Source organism: Miscanthus floridulus, chromosome 17 (assembly GCF_019320115.1).
Source record: "Miscanthus floridulus cultivar M001 chromosome 17, ASM1932011v1, whole genome shotgun sequence".
Classification (NCBI taxonomy): domain Eukaryota; kingdom Viridiplantae; phylum Streptophyta; class Magnoliopsida; order Poales; family Poaceae; genus Miscanthus; species Miscanthus floridulus.
This window is the reverse complement of record NC_089596.1, coordinates 59,449,116-59,466,896: the sequence shown is the minus strand read 5'-3', so window position 1 is coordinate 59,466,896 and position 17,781 is coordinate 59,449,116. Positions and strand designations below refer to the sequence as shown.

The 17,781-nt window shown below is 50.7% G+C and overlaps 1 protein-coding gene across 1 annotated transcript; it reads left to right on the top strand.

Moving 5' to 3' along the window:
- Positions 1-3,203: 3,203 nt before the first annotated feature.
- Positions 3,204-13,962, top strand: LOC136517322 (lysophospholipid acyltransferase LPEAT1-like). The gene is made up of 8 exons (XM_066510873.1): positions 3,204-3,744; positions 4,361-4,480; positions 4,594-4,631; positions 4,797-4,861; positions 5,580-5,648; positions 5,950-6,083; positions 13,025-13,165; positions 13,281-13,962. Exons 1-8 carry the CDS (start codon positions 3,214-3,216, stop codon positions 13,383-13,385), a joined length of 1,203 nt encoding a protein of 400 aa, XP_066366970.1. The 5' UTR covers positions 3,204-3,213; the 3' UTR covers positions 13,386-13,962.
- Positions 13,963-17,781: the final 3,819 nt, after the last annotated feature.

The following is a 17,781-nucleotide window of genomic DNA, read 5'->3' as shown; positions in this document are numbered from 1 at the left end:
ATATCCAATGCCACTTCTATCCATCTTCATGATGGTGTTCATAAGTAGCTCACTTTGGAGGTGCTTGCCTCTAGCAAACTTGCTCAACCCAATCTTGAGATGCTCTTTCTCTAACTTGAGTTTCTTATTTTCTTCCTTTAGAGCATCATCTTTCTTCTCTTCCTTGAGCTTCTTGTTTTCTTCTTTGAGCTTCTCATTCTCAAGGATCAACTCTTTGTCATGATCAAGAGTTTCTAGCACAATGATGTTGTGGCTTTTTATCTCTTCAAGATCTTTCATGAGCTTCTCATTATCACTCTTGAGCTTGACATACTCATCATAGTCATTGCACTCAACCACTTGCTTGCCTTTGCTACTAGATCCATGCTCAATGCTCTCATCAATTAAATCATCACATGAAGTAGCTATATCAATCTTGACAACATGGTTAGTAGCATCATGTGGCTTATTTGGTAAAAATTCTTGGGCAATAACAAGAGTATCATGATTAATCTTAAGAGTAGTGAATTCATCTTTTAGCTTGTTGTGGCTAGTGATGAGTTCATTGTGCACCTACTCAAGTTTATCATGTTTATCTTTAAGCTCTTTCTTGGAAGATTTGAGCTCCTTGAGTTTGGATGATATAGCATCATTAGTTTCTCTAAGCTCATCATTAGCCTTTTCCAATGTATCACACTTAGCTAAGAGTGAATCATTTTTAGCATCAAGCTTTTCATTTGTAGCTCTACTCTTTCTAATGATCTTAGTGTATTTTCTTAGTATTTTGACAAGATCATCATATGTAGGTGAATCATCATCATCGCTATCGCTATCATCATCACTAGCTTGTTCATCATCACTACTATCATCATTCTTAGTTACCTTGCGTTTACCCTTGGCCATAAGGCATAGGTGTGTAGAGGATGATGGCGATGGTGGCGGTGAAGATGCAAGATCAATAGCAATGGTGGCCACCTTCTCATTGTCACTATCATCATCGGATGATCCACTTGATGAATCAATGTCCGTGAGCCAATCACCGACAATGTAGGCCTTTCCACTCTTCTTCTTCTTGTGGAAGTCCCCCTTCTTGCCATCTCTCTTCTTGTATGGCTTGTTCTTTTTCTTCTCATCTTCATCTTCATTGCTTGAGTCATCTTTCTTGCCCTTGTTCTTGTTCTTGAACTTGTCTTTCTTGGGCTTTGTGCATTGATGAGCTAGATGGCCAAGTTCACCACAATTGTAGCAATACATCTCGGAGATTGGCTTTCTTCTTGAGCTAGTGAAGAACTTCTTCTTCTTGCCGTCAAACTTGATGCCGAGAGCGACGGCTTCTGCTATGCTGGAGACAAAGCATGGCTGCGTGTGCGCACGAGCGCGACTGCAAGGTGCCAAGAGCGACGACGTGGGGAAGCTGTGTAGGCATAACGATGACACTTCAGCAATGGTGAGGCAGAGTGTAGGCCCGGTGGCGAGGAGGAACGCGGACCGCGCGACCATGACGAGGAGGAGGAGGAAGGGACACAGGGCCTAGCTACTCACGCTCCTCCGGGCGTCGCTCGTCATTGGCCTCCTCCGGCCAGAAGCGCGTGCTCAGGCTCCTCCGGTGGCCAGCCGTGCTTGCTCTTGGGCATAGGTATATACTCCCTCCATATCGGTATTAGGAGTCGTTCTGGGAAAGGACCGATCCGAAGCAATAGAAGTCGTTTTGGCTCTCGACGTTAACTTTGGACGACGCTGCCCCTCTCGCCCTGGCTCCAGCGCGCCGCGCGAGTTAATCCATCTCTTCGTTTCTGACGCCGTGTTAATGGGCACCGCATGCGACGACCCTTTAATTTAATCGCGTCGTCAAGCCGCACGCCGCTAAGAACAAGCGCGGTTGCCGCCACCACACACCATCTCCACCTCATGCCGCACGCCGTTCGTGCACGCCGCCGTTCATGCAAAATGCACAGTGCCATGCAAAAATGCACTACAGGCAACAAAAATATTATCGTGGGTGCGAGGACTCAAACCGGCGATATCCTGCATCGGGCCGTGCAGGACAAGCCACTCGGGCTACGCATCGCTTTTTGTAAAGAATGCAACCGCGGACCTATTTAATAAAGGCAAACATGGAAAAATACCCTCTAATTAATCACTCCCTGGCACACCTTGGTAAGCGTAATCCTGTCCTAAACGACTTCGGCAATATGGAGGGAGTACTATTTTCCACAACCGAAGAAGCTACTTTACCGAACGTTTCTCTGTTAAATAAACAAGAAAAGGTGCTCCACTGTAGAAGCTATAAGTGAAGTTGTTTACGAAACGGTGCCCTTAGTTGGGGAGGCCGCGTTGGATGATGTGGCGCCGAGGCGGTGAGCGTAGCTTGCCGAGTTAGTTTTTTTGGGAACGCGGCCATGGCGTAGATAATGGTGTTGGGGCACACGGCAGTTGCGAGTTCGGCTTCGGGCTTCGTTCGGTGTGAACTGTGAAGCCGTGTCGTCATATAAGTCTAGGACTTGGTGTACGCGTACCTGCGTAGTGTGCCACGTTTTTCTAGCCCACGTCTTTTTATCTAGGTGATGACTAGATGACTTGGTTTTGAGTGATTTCTGATAAAATTGAAATAGATAGCATTGGATTTACCAAGAATTGATGATTGGAACACTATGTTAAGAATCAGTCCGTTGCAAATTATGTCATTTTGCGTTTCTTAGATAAGAGATTAAAACCTAATAATTACTTAATTGTCTCAAACTCATGAGCCATAGTCATGCGTGTTAGATAGCATATGTTCAACCAACGTACAAAGTCTAATTCTAATGCGTATAAGAACAAATGACACAAGATATAAATCCCGTTGTAATACACGGGCATGTTTGCTAGTTAAGAAAAAGCGTGAGTTAGAGCTCGCCCTAGTTAGAAAAGCAAAGCTCACGCGTATGAGCATGGAGAAAACAAAGCCCACACGTATGAGCATGGGTTTGGGTGCCTCCCATAACCGCCGGCTGATCAAAATAGCCAGTTAATAATCATCACCACCATGTTACCCAAAACTAATCAAACAACTCCCAGCAGATCCTAGCCGTCGGATCAAAATTCAGCGGTTCATCCTCCTTCTCTCCCGCCACCGTCTGGTCGTCGTCTCCTCGTCGCACAAGTCACCACCGACCGCATCTCCATCTCGTCGTCTTCACCATGCCGATCCGGCGTCAGCGCTAGGGTTAGGGTTCCCTCTTCGCCTTCATTGCCATGGCTCCTAACGAAGCCGCTAACGTCACCACCCCGTCCGAGCCGGAGAGCGTGGGCGGCAGTGAGATGAGCAGCGAAGACACGGCTGCCGCCAGGCCGCTCCTCTCGTCGTCTTCCCCCTCCCCCTCCCCCTCCCCCTCCGCGGCTTCCGCAGCCCCGGTGCTTGAGAGCATAGAGGAGCTGGACCGGAGGTACGCGCCGTACGCGCGGCGGGACGCGTACGGGCCGATGGGGCTCGGCCCCGTGAGCGCGGCGGAGGCGGCGCGGCTGGCGTTTGCCGCGGTCGTGCTGGTCCCGCTCCGCGTCGTGGCAGGCGTGCTCGTACTCGTGGTCTACTACCTCGTGTGCCGCGTGTGCACGCTGCGGGTGGAGGAGGAGCGGGAGGGCGGCGAAGGGGAGGGGTACGCGCGGCTGGACGGGTGGAGGCGGGCGGGGGTTGTGCGGTGCGGCCGCGCACTCGCTCGCGCCATGTTGTTCGTCTTCGGATTCTACTGGATCCGAGATTACGACTGCCGCTTCCCCAATGCAGAGGTAGTGACGATGAGTAGTTCTAGTTCTATATATGCAAGCTTCTGATTGTTTATTTTCTGCTTGCCTTCTTTGCTCTTGATTCCTGAGCAAGGGAAGAGTTGGATAGTGTAATATTTGACAGTATTTGATACAATATACATGATAGCTATTAGCCTGGGTGTTTTGGTGTTTGTTCGTGGGCAGCATGTTTTTCCTGTGTGGATGAGAAAGTGGATGTGTAGACTGATTAAATTTATGTGCACCCTGTCATTGGGCATAGGTGCATCTATCAACTTGCATGGAAGATTTGCTAGTTTGTTTTCCCCATCTGCCACATTGTGATCCCATGTGTTTGTTTGCAGCTAAAATGTTTCCAGATGTTGGGGAAGTATTTGTGTTCTGGGGTTGAAGTTCCTCAGACATCAGAATTTGATGATAATGTGATAAATCTTGTGGTGGTTGTGTAGTATGGTCATCATTTGTAGCAGAATATAGTATCGGTGTAATTTTAGCCTTTACTGACTGACTACAGGTGAATCCTACTTGGGGGGTTTGAATGATGAGTGGAATGAATATTATATATGGCTGGTTTTGTGTCTGTGTCATCTCCAGCTATCGTAATTCATTAATATTTCAGGATGACGATGTGGACCAGTCTAAAGAAATCGAAAGGCCTGGGGCAATTGTGTCTAATCATGTATCTTATGTGGATATTCTTTATCACATGTCAGCCTCTTTTCCTAGTTTTGTTGCAAAGGTACTGTAAAATTTTTGTGATAATGTAATTGTTTATATGGTTTCTCAAAACTTTGCCATTAAAATATATTGATTTTGACATGTCTCTTTTGCATATCTCTATCATTCTTGAAGAGATCAGTGGCCAGATTGCCTCTAGTTGGTCTCATAAGGTACTAGCATTCTCTACTGTCTTTGGAGTTATGTTTTCGCTCAGTTTTCTACCAGAAATTGTAACATGATATTGTGGTAGATAGTTTAACTGGTCAAATGTTTACTTGTATTTACTTCGTGTAAGATCAATTGAAAAAAATGACATGTGTTATGTTATCATGCAGCAAATGTCTTGGATGCATTTTTGTTCAGCGGGAGTCGAAAACATCAGATTTCAAAGGTGTTTCAGGTGATTTCCATAGTCTTAAACCAACATGGTTTGTCTTTTTTCTTGGCTTTTGAGGATAAATTCTTATTTTCTCATTGTCAAAACTTGAGTATGTTTGGAAAAATAAGGTACTACTGTCTACCAAATTTTGGCCAGGAAATTCTGCACTGAACCTTCCGCTAGTTGATTAATGTCTACTGTTAAATTCCATCCATGCTCCTGAAACTATAGTGTCCATTTGATGTAGAATCTCATCACAAACTATTTAATTTGTTTATTCTGATAGAATATTCTACAAATAGATGACCCTGTTTTGATGGGATAATACCATCCTTCGCACATGGAAGTTTTACAGGTGGGTAGAATTAGGAGGGAGTTACTTTCATAGCCATCTAAAAATCTAAGAAGATTTAGTAAAATGATGAAAGTTCAAGAACCATAAGAATGGACAAAAAGATTGAAAATTGAAAAGTCATGAAAGATCTAATGGGGTTTAACTAGATTTAGGAATTTTGAGAATTAAATGGCATTGCTAGCTTGTTCAATACGAGTACTAGGCTTAGCAAATTCTTTATACAGACATTGGTTGGGAGTTGGGACTTAATCTTTGATGCACTACTACTAGAGACGCTTTTGCATCGTCTGTTATATATCTGGCGTAGTTTTCTATAGTAAGGAATACAAAATACATGATTCCATTTTGCTTCTTTAGGCTTATGATATTCTATACCGCACACAGGTGCTGTAACCGAAAGAATCCAGCGTGCTCATCAACAGAAAAATGCACCAACGATGTTACTCTTCCCTGGTAAGTTCATATTAACTTCATATCTGATCATATATGATTTTAAGTCTTGTTCTCGACACCAACTCATGAGTTTTCGGTTTAAGGTTATTTGCCAGAATACATGTTTTTTTTCTATTTGTGGAATATATATTTTTAACTTCTCACTGAATTGTTGGCACATCATTGCATTATCATCTTTTGTTGTCAATCTTGTGATTCCCTTGTTGGGTTTGTCATCTAGTCTTGATAGTTAGACCAAACTGTTGCTTTGCTTATGTACATTATTAATGCTTGCTAATAATTTTACAATTTACTATTGCAGAGGGCACAACTACAAATGGGGATTATCTCCTTCCATTCAAAACAGGTGCTTTTCTTGCAAAGGCACCAGTTCAACCAGTCATTTTGAGATATCCTTACAAAAGATTTAATCCAGCATGGGAGTCCATGTCAGGGGTGAGTATCACTGGCAATTTGTCTGATTCAAATTAGCATTTAAAGGCCAATAATAAGTAGATAGATACATTAACAATACCATGAAATACAGCATCTAAAAATGGTGTCATCCTCATTATGATAACTTCTGATCCATAGAATTATTTGGATTTGATTAATTTAGGCTTAGAAAATACTGAAAATATTGCCCCATTCCCTCCCAATTTCACTACCATTTGGTGCCTCTATGACTTTCTCATATATTGACAATGGATTCCTTTGATTTTTTGTTTAACTATTTCTACTGTTAGACCTTTTAATTAAAATCCGCGTCAATGGTATTGGTTTGTAGATGCAAAATAATACAGAGAAGATTGACACTCTAACATTAGGGATGAGGCCCATTTATGGTGTATGGTTGGGGCCAAAGGGCTTTGGGTGATTTGGCCATAGGAGCTTTGTTAGTGTTGTGCTCATAGTTTTATCCTCACTTGGTGATCCTTTGTACCAGAACTTGCCCTAATGGGCCTGTATGAGTCTTCTTAGACTCCTTTCTTGTTATGGTCGGCCAAGTGTACCAGCGGAGGCAACGCACCACCAGTGGCTAGAATGCGGCTTCAGTTGGTTAGATCAGCTTCAGCTTGTTAGATCACAGGAGCTTTTCGTGGAGTTTGTTGGAAGTTTGTTAGCCGCATGTTTTGTTGTTAGCTGCATGTTTAGTTTGTTCCTAAATTAGTGGCATGCTTGTATTTCGCCTATAAGGCAAACCATTGGTTTAATGAAGAGGAGGACCTAGGATTGAGACACCGTCTCCCTTGGGTGCCCAGCCGTAGCACTGTTCATCGTCTCATCCTTGTCGCTCAAAGTTCAGGCGCCGGCCACGGCGCCGTCTGTTCGCCGCCGAGGATTCAAACCACGGCCAGCAACCTCCCACTCTTACCCCCTGCGCAGCCGCAACAATCTGGTATCAGACTTCATGGCTTCCTCGGGACTGTCCGCCGCCGCCATCACGCCCACCACCGCCGCCGCTGCCGCCATCGCGCCCACCACCACCACCACCGACGTTGCCGCCATCGCGCTCACCACCTCTCCCATCACCGGTATCTCCGCCGCCGTCATACCATCCGCTCATCCACCCCAGCCTACTATGGCCGCCATCCCCCTCGAGGCACTCAACGCCTTCACCGCCGCCATCCAGGGCCTGCAGACCCAGATGGGCGACATGCGCCTGCAAATGGGCACTATGGCCACCAGACTGGCGGCGATCGAGGGCCGGCCATCCCTCTCCGCCCCGGTGTTCCCGCAATATGGCCTTCCCGGCTATGGGGGCATTCCGGCCCTGCCAGCCTCCACGGGGCTGGTCATCTCCGAGCTGTTCACCGCACAGCCGGCCACGGCATCACACCCGCCGCTGTCCGCGCCCGTCTCGACGTCGCCGGTCTCGGCATCAGTCGCGGCGTTCACGCAGCCGCCACCACCGTCGCCGACTCAGGGGGTTCCCATCACTCAAATTTCGTTCCCCCACTCACCGTCGCCAGTGTCGTCCCTGTCGTCCATCATGCAGATGAGCATGCCCATGACAACGCCGCCGCCGCTCCTGCACCTTCAGCCGGACACCGATCACCTGATGGTCCCCAAGTACCACAAGCTGTCGTTTCCGTCGTTCGACGGCCGGGATGATCCGCTTGGCTGGCTGAACAAGTGCGAACAGTTCTTCCGTGGCCAACAAACATGCCCGGCCGATCAAGTCTGGCTGGCGTCGTACCACCTCACGGGCGCGGCGCAGCAGTGGTATCTCGTCCTCGAGAGTGAGATCGGCCGTCCACTTTGGCCGGCGTTCCGGACTCTATGCCAACAGCGGTTCGGTCCGCCCCTCAGCACCAACCACCTGGCCGATCTGGCCAGGCTGCCCTTCACATCCACCGTCGACAAGTACATGGAGGTGTTCCAAGCGCGCGCGGCGCACGCGGGTACTCTCACTCCCCTGCATAAAGCACAGCTCTTCACCGGCGGTCTCTCGGACCACATCCGCGTCGATGTCGAGCTCCATGAGCCGCAGACCCTCCAACACGCCATGCGGCTGGCACGCGCGTATGAGCGGCGCAATGCATCGATCCTCCCCGCACTACCGGCTCCTGCACGGCCACATCGGCGCCCCGGGGGCGCGCCCGCGGCCCTTCTGGCTCCTGTGGGCTCTCAGGCCGCGCCCACGGCTTCGACGCCCTCTGCCACAACTCCACCGCCGCGCGTCTACAAGAGGCTGTCCCCGGATGAGATGGCCGAACGCCGTAAGCAGGGGCTCTGCTACAATTGCGACGAACCTTACGTCCGCGGCCACAAGTGCGCACGCCTCTTCTTCCTCGAGGCGGCAGACTACATTGTCCAGGAGCCCGAAGATGAGGACAACGGGCCGGCGGCATCGACCGTTTCGGCCGCTCCGTTCGACCCCGACGAGCCGCTCATATCCCTCTCCGCTATCACGGGGATCCGCGCGGAGGACACCATGCAACTCTGCTTCCGGATCGGCGCGCACGAGCTGACGGCGTTGCTCGACTCTGGCTCCACCCACAACTTCGTCAGCGCCTCGGCGCACCGGGCTCCAGTTCCAGGACAGTCGCGGCGCCCACGTCGTCGTGGCCAACGGCGACCTCGTGGCCTGTCGGGGGCTTGCCCACGACGTCGCGCTGCGGATAGGGGAGGAACACTTCGCGGTGAACTGCTACTCCATTCCCCTCGACTGCTACGACATGGTCCTCGGGGTTACATGGTTGCGCACCCTGGGCCCCATCTTGTGGGATTTCGAAGACCTCTGCATGGCATTCAACCACCACGGCCGACGCGTTCTGTGGAAGGGCATCGGGTCGACCCGCACGGTTATCCCACTGACGGGCCGTCTCCACGTTGCCCGCGTCCACGCCGCCCGCGGCACAGAGTCGCAGCTCCTAGAGCGGCTACTGGACGCCTACACCGACATCTTTGACCCCCCGTCCGTCCTACAGACCGCCAGCACGTCCGTGTGACCACCGCATCCATCTCAAGCCGGCCACAGATCCTGTAGCCGTACGCCCTTACAGGTACCCCCAGCTACAAAAGGCTGAGCTGGAGGCGCAGTGTGAGGCGATGATGCAGTAGGGCATCATCCGGCCCAGTACTTCCCCGTTTTCGGCGCTTGTCCTGTTGGTCAAGAATGGTCAAGAAACAAGATAAGACCTGGAGATTCTGCGTCGACTACAGGGCTCTCAACGCAGCCACGGTGAAGGACAGGTTCCCCATCCCCGTGGTAGAGGAACTCCTGGACGAACTTCACGGCGCACGCTTCTTCACGAAGCTCGACCTGCGCTCCGGGTATCACCAAGTCCGTGTCCATCCGGAGGACGTGGCCAAGACGGCGTTCTGCACGCACCATGGCCATTTCGAATTCTTGGTCATGCCGTTCGGTCTCTCAAATGCACCATCGACGTTCCAGGCCCTGATGAACTTCGTCCTCAAGCCCTTCCTGCGCCGCTGCGTGCTTGTCTTCTTCGACGACATCCTAATCTACAGCGCGTCTTGGACCGAGCACCTGCAGCACATCCGCGCCATCTTCGATGTTCTGCGCGAGCATCAACTACACCTTAAACGCTCCAAGTGCGCGTTTGTTTCGTCGTCGGTCCAGTACCTTGGCCACATGATCTCGGCCGAGGGCGTCGCGATGGACAGCTCCAAGGTGGAAGCCGTCCAGGCCTGGCCGCAGCCGCGCTCTGCCCGTGGCTTGCGCGGGTTCCTGGGCTTGGCCGGATACTACCGGCGTTTTATCTAGAACTTCGGCTCTATCGCGGCTCCACTCACACAGCTGCTCAAACGGGATGCGTTCCAGTGGTCCGCGGCCGCAGAGGCGGCGTTCGCGGCCCTGAAGGCCGCCCTGTCCGGCGCTCCTGTCCTGCATCTCCCCGACTTCAGCAAAGAGTTCGTGGTGGACTGCGATGCATCTGGGTCGGGCTTCGGTGCGGTACTTCACCAGGGCGCGGGGCCACTCGCCTTCTTCAGTCGACCGTTCGCGGCCCGGCACCTCAAGGTGACCGCATATGAGCGCGAGCTCATCGGCCTCGTCCAAGCGGTGCGGCATTGGCGTCCCTATCTGTGGGGGCGCGCGTTCGTCGTCTGCACCGACCACTACGCCCTCAAATATATGTTGGATCAACGGTTGTCAACCATTCCACAACACCAATGGATTAGCAAACTGTTTGGTTTTGATTTCAGGGTCGAGTACCAACCCGGGTGACTGAACACGGTCGTCGACGCGCTGTCGCGCCGTGATGGTGACACGCCCCTTCTGACGACCCTGTCCATGTCATGTGATGGCGACACCTCTCTCCTGGCGACTTTGTCTATGCCCACGTTCGCACTCTACGACGACCTGCGCCAGGAGCTCGCCCAGGACGCGGAGCTGCGGGCACGCCGGGACGCTGTCGCGGCAGGCGATCACGGCGGGGACTGGAGTGTCCGTGACGGCCTCATCATCTACGATGGTCTCGTCTTCGTGCCTCCCACGTTGGCTGTACTTCCCGACATCTTGCAGCTCGCCCACACCGCGGGCCACGAGGGCGTCCAGAAAATGCTGCAACGCCTACGCGCCACCTTCTACCTCGACCACGACCGCCGCACCATCAGCGACTTCGTCCGCGCCTGCTCCACCTGTCAGTGGAACAAGACAGAGGCTCTGCATCCCGCGGGGTTGCTCTAGCCGTTGCCGGTGTCGTCCCGCGTATGGGCGGACATCGCGATGGACTTCATTGAGGCACTGTCCAAGGTGCAAGGCAAGAGCGTCCTTCTTACTGTGGTGGACAGGTTCTCCAAGTTCGCCCACTTCATTCCGCTGGGGCACCCGTACACGGCAACGTCAGTGGCTCGCGCGTTCTTCCACGAGATCGTCCGTCTACATGGGTTTCCTGACTCCATAGTCAGTGACCACGATCCGGTGTTCACCGGTCACGTTTGGCGTGACCTGTTCCGCCGCGCCGGCGTCCAGCTACGGCTGAGCACCGCCTTCCACCCCCAAACGGATGGACAATCGGAGGCGGTCAACAAGACCATCGCCATGTACCTCCGGTGCATCACTGGCGATCGTCCACGGGACTGGCTTGACTGGCTGCCGTGGGCGGAGTACTGCTACAACACCTCCTTCCATTCGGCGCTCCGTACGACGCCGTTCAAAGTCGTCTATGGCAGGGATCCCCCGGAACTGCTGCCCTATGCATCGGCCTCAGCTAACACTGACACCGTCGACGCTCTGCTCTCCAGCCGCGACGAGTTCCTGCAGGAGGTGCGCGCTCGCCTCCTCCAGGCACACGAGTATGCTCGTCGCCACTACGACGCCCATCATCGACAATTGGAGTTCGTGGTGGGGGACTGGGTGCTCCTTCGCCTGCTGCACCGGCCCACCAAATCCCTGGTTCCCGGCCACCGCGGCAAATTGGCCCCCAAGTACGCGGGGCCCTACCAGGTGCTAGAATGCATCGGACCGGTGGCCTATCGCCTGTGTCTTCCGGACGGCGCCAGGATACATGACGTGTTCCATGTCGGCATCTTGAAGCCGTTCCGCGGCGCCCCGCTAGCTACCGTCCCTGCTCTACCTCCTCTCCAACATGGCAGGCCGCTACAACAACCGGAACGGGTCCTACGTGCCAGCCTTCGGCGCTGCGAGTGGCAGATCCTCGTCCAGTGGGCCAACATGCCGGCGTCAGAGGCAACTTGGGAATCTGTCGAGGCGTTCCGGGCAGCATACCCCTTGTTCCAGCTCGAGGACGAGCTGTTTCCCGAGGGGGGGGGGGGGATGTTATGGTCGGCCAAGTGTACCAGCGGAGGCAACGCACCACCAGTGGCTAGAATGCGGCTTCAGTTGGTTAGATCAGCTTCAGCTTGTTAGATCACAGGAGCTTTTCGTGGAGTTTGTTAGCCGCATGTTTAGTTGTTAGCTGCATGTTTAGTTTGTTCCTAAATTAGTGGCATGCTTGTATTTCGCCTATAAGGCAAACCATTGGTTTAATGAAGAGGACCTGGGATTGAGACACCGTCTCCCTTGGGTGCCCAGCCGTAGCACTGTTCACCATCTCATCCTTGTCGCTCAGAGTCCAGGCGCCGGGCACGGCGCCATCTGTTCACCGCCGAGGATTCAAACCACGGCCAGCAACCTCCCACTCTTACCCCTTGCGCAGCCGCAACATTTCTTATTTTTATTTGATTTGACTAGCAAACATACCGGTGCATTGCAAAGGGACGTTCACCTTGTTGTATGGTTATCTAGATGACTTGCGGCTTGGAGACATATTTAGCTTTCATGCCGTGTGTTTCAATTCGTCTGGGAATCAAACTCTTTAATGTGCCTGGGCACGGCACGTGCTGCTCTAACTTGTATGGGCACTGGAGGTTTAGAGATTTATCGATGACCGTGTCATGTGTTCTAATTCATTTGGGATTGGACTCCATACCATGTCTCAACACTTAACTCATACGGGCACAAGAGAGTGGCAGACCATGGAAACACTTCGTATATCAATTTGTTTTGGAATCGGATTCTGCACTGTGCTTGGACATGCTACTCAACTTGTACAGGCACGAGAGAGATTGAGTCTGTCGGATCCCCATCGGACGGTTGTGAGCAATAAAGGACGAAGAAACCTTTCGCTCTTTAATATTAGGGATAGATATATCATGATACACGGCTCTCCTGTGTATTTGAGAAAAATAAAAGGAAAACACTTATTAAAGTTCATGAGACAGCTGTGGTTCCTTTTCTTCTCAATGTTCGTATAGTACATCTGTCATGTTTGACAGTTTGAGTGCCGTGTGGTGGTTGTTCTGAAGTTTTCGAACTAGTTTAAGAATGAAATTCTGTTTGGGAACAGTCTATGTGTCACTTACTAAAATTACCTAATGTTCTTGTATCTATTTAAGTTTGCTGAATTCTCTTGAAAAAATTGCAGGCACGTCATGTATTTCTGCTCCTCTGTCAATTTGTAAATTATCTAGAGGTGGTCCACTTACCTGTTTACTATCCTTCTGAGCAAGAAAAGGATGATCCTAAGCTCTATGCAAATAATGTACGGAAATTGATGGCAGTGGAGGTATCTTAATTCTTTCCGACGTTTAAAAATGGTTAATAGCATGGAATAGTATTGCTGTACAAGTTTTTGGTATTACGGTAAATACCATGTGGAAATCTTGACTTCTTCTTTTCAGGGAAACTTGATTCTTTCAGACCTTGGGCTGGCGGAGAAGCGAGTGTACCATGCCGCACTGAATGGTAATAGTCTACCTCGTGCTTTACATCAGAAAGATGATTGAAATGCCATGCTGTCGTGCTTCCATAATACTGACAGTTGAGTGGCTTGCTTGTAACTGTGTAATGTGCATTATCATGGTTGAGAGGAGTGCTGTGAATACCCTATCGCCATAAAGCTGTAAAACAAATTACCAATTATGTTGGTTATACTTCTACATGGCTGGGCATCCGTGCATTTGATCATGTGGTCAATCCATGTGAACCTTTTTACTATTGATGTTTGCCAAACTGAACAATCTACTTGGTCTTCCCTGCAGGATTGTTGTGTCTAAGGCCTAGTTGTGTCAAAGCTATTTTGGATAAAATTTGGAAATGAAAGCTGTTAGTTTTTCCTAGTTGTTCCTGTACCATTGCTGTAGGAGGAAAGGAAATCATTTTTTTTTGTCACTAATCTTTCTCATCGAAGACCATCTGTAGATGACCACACCATTTTGCTGCAAGAATCGTAGACTTTTAAATCAGGAGTTAGAACATAGGAATCAAGCAAGGCATAGTGGGAAAATTGCCTTTTTATTACACTCAGCATCACAATTCATGTTACGTTGCTATGTGTTTTGAGTTGACATGATGTACCTGATGTATCCGTTGACTAACATGTTGTCTAACAAATGTAGATGGTGTTTAAATACAGGGAGTAAAGTTTAGGGATATCATGTCGGGGTGTCACATGGGAGTGTTCGGATAGTAATAATAAAACAAATTACAAAAGTCCTTAGTAATCCGTGAGATAAATTTGTTAAGCCTAATTAATCCGTCATTAGCATATGTTTACTGTAGCATCATATTGTTAAATCATGAACTAATTAAGCTTAAAAAATTTGTCTCGTAAATTAGTTATAATCTGTGTAATTAGTTATTTTTTAGTCTATATTTAATACTCTATATATGTGTCTAAATATACGATGTGATAGGGAGTAAATTTTAGGGGGAGAAACTAAACAAGGCCATAATGGCCTCTCTTTTTGCTCTTAGACAATGCAGGCTCATAAGTACTTTTACAATGTTTCTGCAACATATTAAATGGCTTTTGCATAAGAACTACTACCTTCGTCCCCAAATACAAGGATTTTTGGCTATTCACTTGGAGTTCTGGGCTCCTGGACAAGCTTTTGTTCACTTGAATAGCCAAAATCCCTTTGTATTTCTGGACGTAGGTGGCAATATTTTGTGTGTTGGAACCGATATATGGTTTGGCAACTTTTACGCCGAAGGAAACTAAACCATGCCTATGGTCGGTTCGAGAAATGTGCCGATACTTTTAGGTAAAGGAGTTCGACCTTTTACAGAATGGAACCGTTTGCCCCCCTCTCTGCTCGGGCGGCGTCTCTGTCACCACCGCAAGGCCCCTCCCCCACGCGTCCACTGTCTAGCCGACCCCCCTCTCTCTCCCTCTCCTTCCTCCCCCTCCCTCCCTCTCGCGCTTGCTCTCGCTCTCTCGGCGACCAAGATCCAGATCCGCCCCCCTTGTCCGGATCTATCTTCTCTGCGCGTGGGGTTAGTGTGGCCGTCGGTGGTGATGTGTGAGAGCGGGGCCCGGGCTGCGTATCGGCGACGCTCCTAGGTCGTCGTCACGGGGCTGTGGCGCACCGGCCGACGGCGTGTGCACAACAGGACCCATGCCCATGCGCCTGCGTGGCCAGCTGACCTGCCTGCCCACGGTGGCTGGATCTGGCGGTCTGGTCACAGCCAAGGGCCGATGGCGGCCGAGGCGGCGGCCATCCAGGCTTGCCTACTCGCGGTGGCCAGATCTGGCAGCCTAGGTGCTGCTCACCTTGGCTCCCGTGCGCGCGTCCCCAGTGTGCTGGGTGGCCTCGGCGATGGCTTGTATGGTGGCAGGCCGCTGTGGAATGGCGCCTGCGGTAGTGGTGATGATGAAGGCAACAACATCGGCATGGGGCGTCAGGTTCGAGGCCTGGCGTTCGTATTCGGTGCCCCCAGGGCAGGGTGGTGGTGGGGCACGGCCTCGTGGCTGCTGGCGGCGTAGGTCAGCAGCAACGACAACGGGTGCAAGAGCCGACGACGGTGGTCAATGATGGTCTCGACGTGTGGGTGTTACGTGAACGGCGGAGTTAGATCTGGCTCTATGCATTGCCTGGTTGGAGGGGGTGGTGGCCCTCCCCCAAGGGAGACACCGATATCAGAAGGATGTGCCGAGAACTGCAAAACCCCCGTTCACGACGCCCTCGCTCAGGGCTCGGAGGCTTGGCCACGACGCCCAAGAAGATCCCTAGCTAAGGCATTGCCCACGCAACCATCCCAGTTCTGGCTCGAGGGCGAAGAATCGCCCCGAGCTAGGCCAGATGGCCACTCAAGAATCTATCATGCGCTCAGAGCGTGATAGGCGCAAAAGCAACACTCGCTGCAAGGCGCTATCGGCCACTCCTTCGGCAGGGTCACGCCCGGGGCATGACGCGTTAGGACAAGGAACTCCCCCAAGCCCACGGAGTGAAGGGCTTCGGGTTCGCTCACGAGCTCCTCCAGGCGGGGGAAGGCCTTGCGTGCCAAGGAAGCTAGGAGAAGGCTTACCCAAGGAAGGCTCCACTATAGCAAACAACACCTGGCGGTCAAGCGCCAGGCTGCAGTAGAGACATCAGGGAGTGGTTATGGTTTTGTCAGCCCCTAGCTACAAGACAAAGGACCGGTGGCGCCAAGAAGAAGGAAACCGAAGCCTGGAGCAAGAAGCCCCTATTTGTACTCTCATGCCCTCCTTGGTATATAAGGGGAGGCATGGGCTCCTGTAGAGGAGAAGGGATCCCCCGATCTGAGACCCGAATCAATCAGAGGATAGCCGAACACAATCAGTGCACCCGAATCAATCAGAGGATAGCCGAACATAATCAGCGCTCGAACCAAAGTCTGAGCAAACCCTAGATCAGCTTAGCGCTACTCCCTACACCTCTCTCTCTTGATCCCTCCATTATAAGAACTCTCAATTGAGCATTCCAAACACAAAGAACACCATACTGCTGGATGTAGGGCTTAGAGGCCCGAACTAGGATAAATCGCCCGTGTCCCTAAGTGTTTTGAGTGCTTAAACCACCAGATACATCGACCCTCGTCAAACATGTAAGAAAAATAGACCCCATGAGCTATTCAGTTTGGATTTTGGGGTTTGATGATAACATGACCATTGGGACTAATATTGTTTGCTAGTATTTTTGGATATAGTTTCAAGGATGCAAAGTGGACTTGGACTTAGGCAATATGGTGATCCATATGACCAACACCTTAAGCAAGACGTTAGAAGACATGTTGAAGACCACAAGTTCAAGCAATAGTCCAATACACAAGATGGAAGAAGCCCGGACGAAGAGATGCAAAGAAATGAAGTCCTGTGGGCAGCTGCAATAGCAGCACCGCACGTGTTTGGTGCAAGTTGCTAGAGCACACCGAACGCCAATGTGTGCACAGGATGTCGGACACACGCATTCACCGGACGTGTCCAAGGAAGCACTGGACAGGGGTTCCAGAGAGGTTGCAGCAATGGTTGGAGGCGTCAATATGGCACCAGACATGTCCGGTTTGCACTGGACATAGTACCGGCCTACTATAGTCTCTAACTGTTGGCAACGACCAAGTCCTAATATATGGCTAGCTGACGTGGACACGCATCGAACATGTCAGATTCCTGCGCAGAAAGCTGCTGTGCTGCCCAACAAATACATTTGGAGTTGGGGGCTATATATAGCCCCTGGCCAACCATTTAGAGGGTGTAGAGTTCAAGGAATACTTGTGTGAGTTGAGGCTCATTTTTAGTTGCTCTAGCAACCAAAGTGCTTAGTGATATACTTAGTGATTAGCATAGGTGATTTGTCAAGTGCTTAGGTTAGTTAGACCACCACATTAGCGCTTGCTCATAAGGTGCTTGTGCGCACGGTTGTACTCAGAGATGCTTGTAGTCTTGCGAGACCACACCAACCATATTTGTGGTGTGGCCGTCACCGTGTACCGGAGGGAACGAGACCCGCAGTGGTTTGGCCAAAAGATTAATAGTGCAGACGGTGCGGAGGGGTCTAGGAGAGGCTATCCCAAGACCCACTTGCACGTGGGAAAGGTCCGGGGCTATTCACAGAGTTACCCGACTGGCAGCTTGGTCCTTGCGAGGGGCTCACCGAGGACATGAGAGAAGCTTGTATGCTTCTCGATACCTTGGTAAAAATACCGACGTCGTTGAATGGGAGTTTGCATTGTAAGAAAAATGGACTCTAGGTCCATTTACTTCGGATTTTGGTGTTTGATGACCAACACAACCAAATTAGACTAATAAATTTGCAAGTAATTGTTTTGTAGTTCAATAGGGTGCAAGACATGACTTGGACGAAGGCGACATGATGATCCCACGATCAACACCATAAGCAAGACCCTAGAAGCACAAGAGAAGACCCAAGATATCAAGCA

Excerpts from the sequence above, each read along its gene's own strand:
- LOC136517322 (XM_066510873.1), top strand. The coding sequence starts at position 3,214 with ATGGCTCCTAACGAAGCCGCTAACGTCACCACCCCGTCCGAGCCGGAG. Across the intron at positions 4,632-4,796 it reads CCTCTAGTTGGTCTCATAAG|CAAATGTCTTGGATGCATTT; the intron begins GTACTAGCATTC and ends GTTATCATGCAG. Across the intron at positions 6,084-13,024 it reads CATGGGAGTCCATGTCAGGG|GCACGTCATGTATTTCTGCT; the intron begins GTGAGTATCACT and ends AAAAAATTGCAG.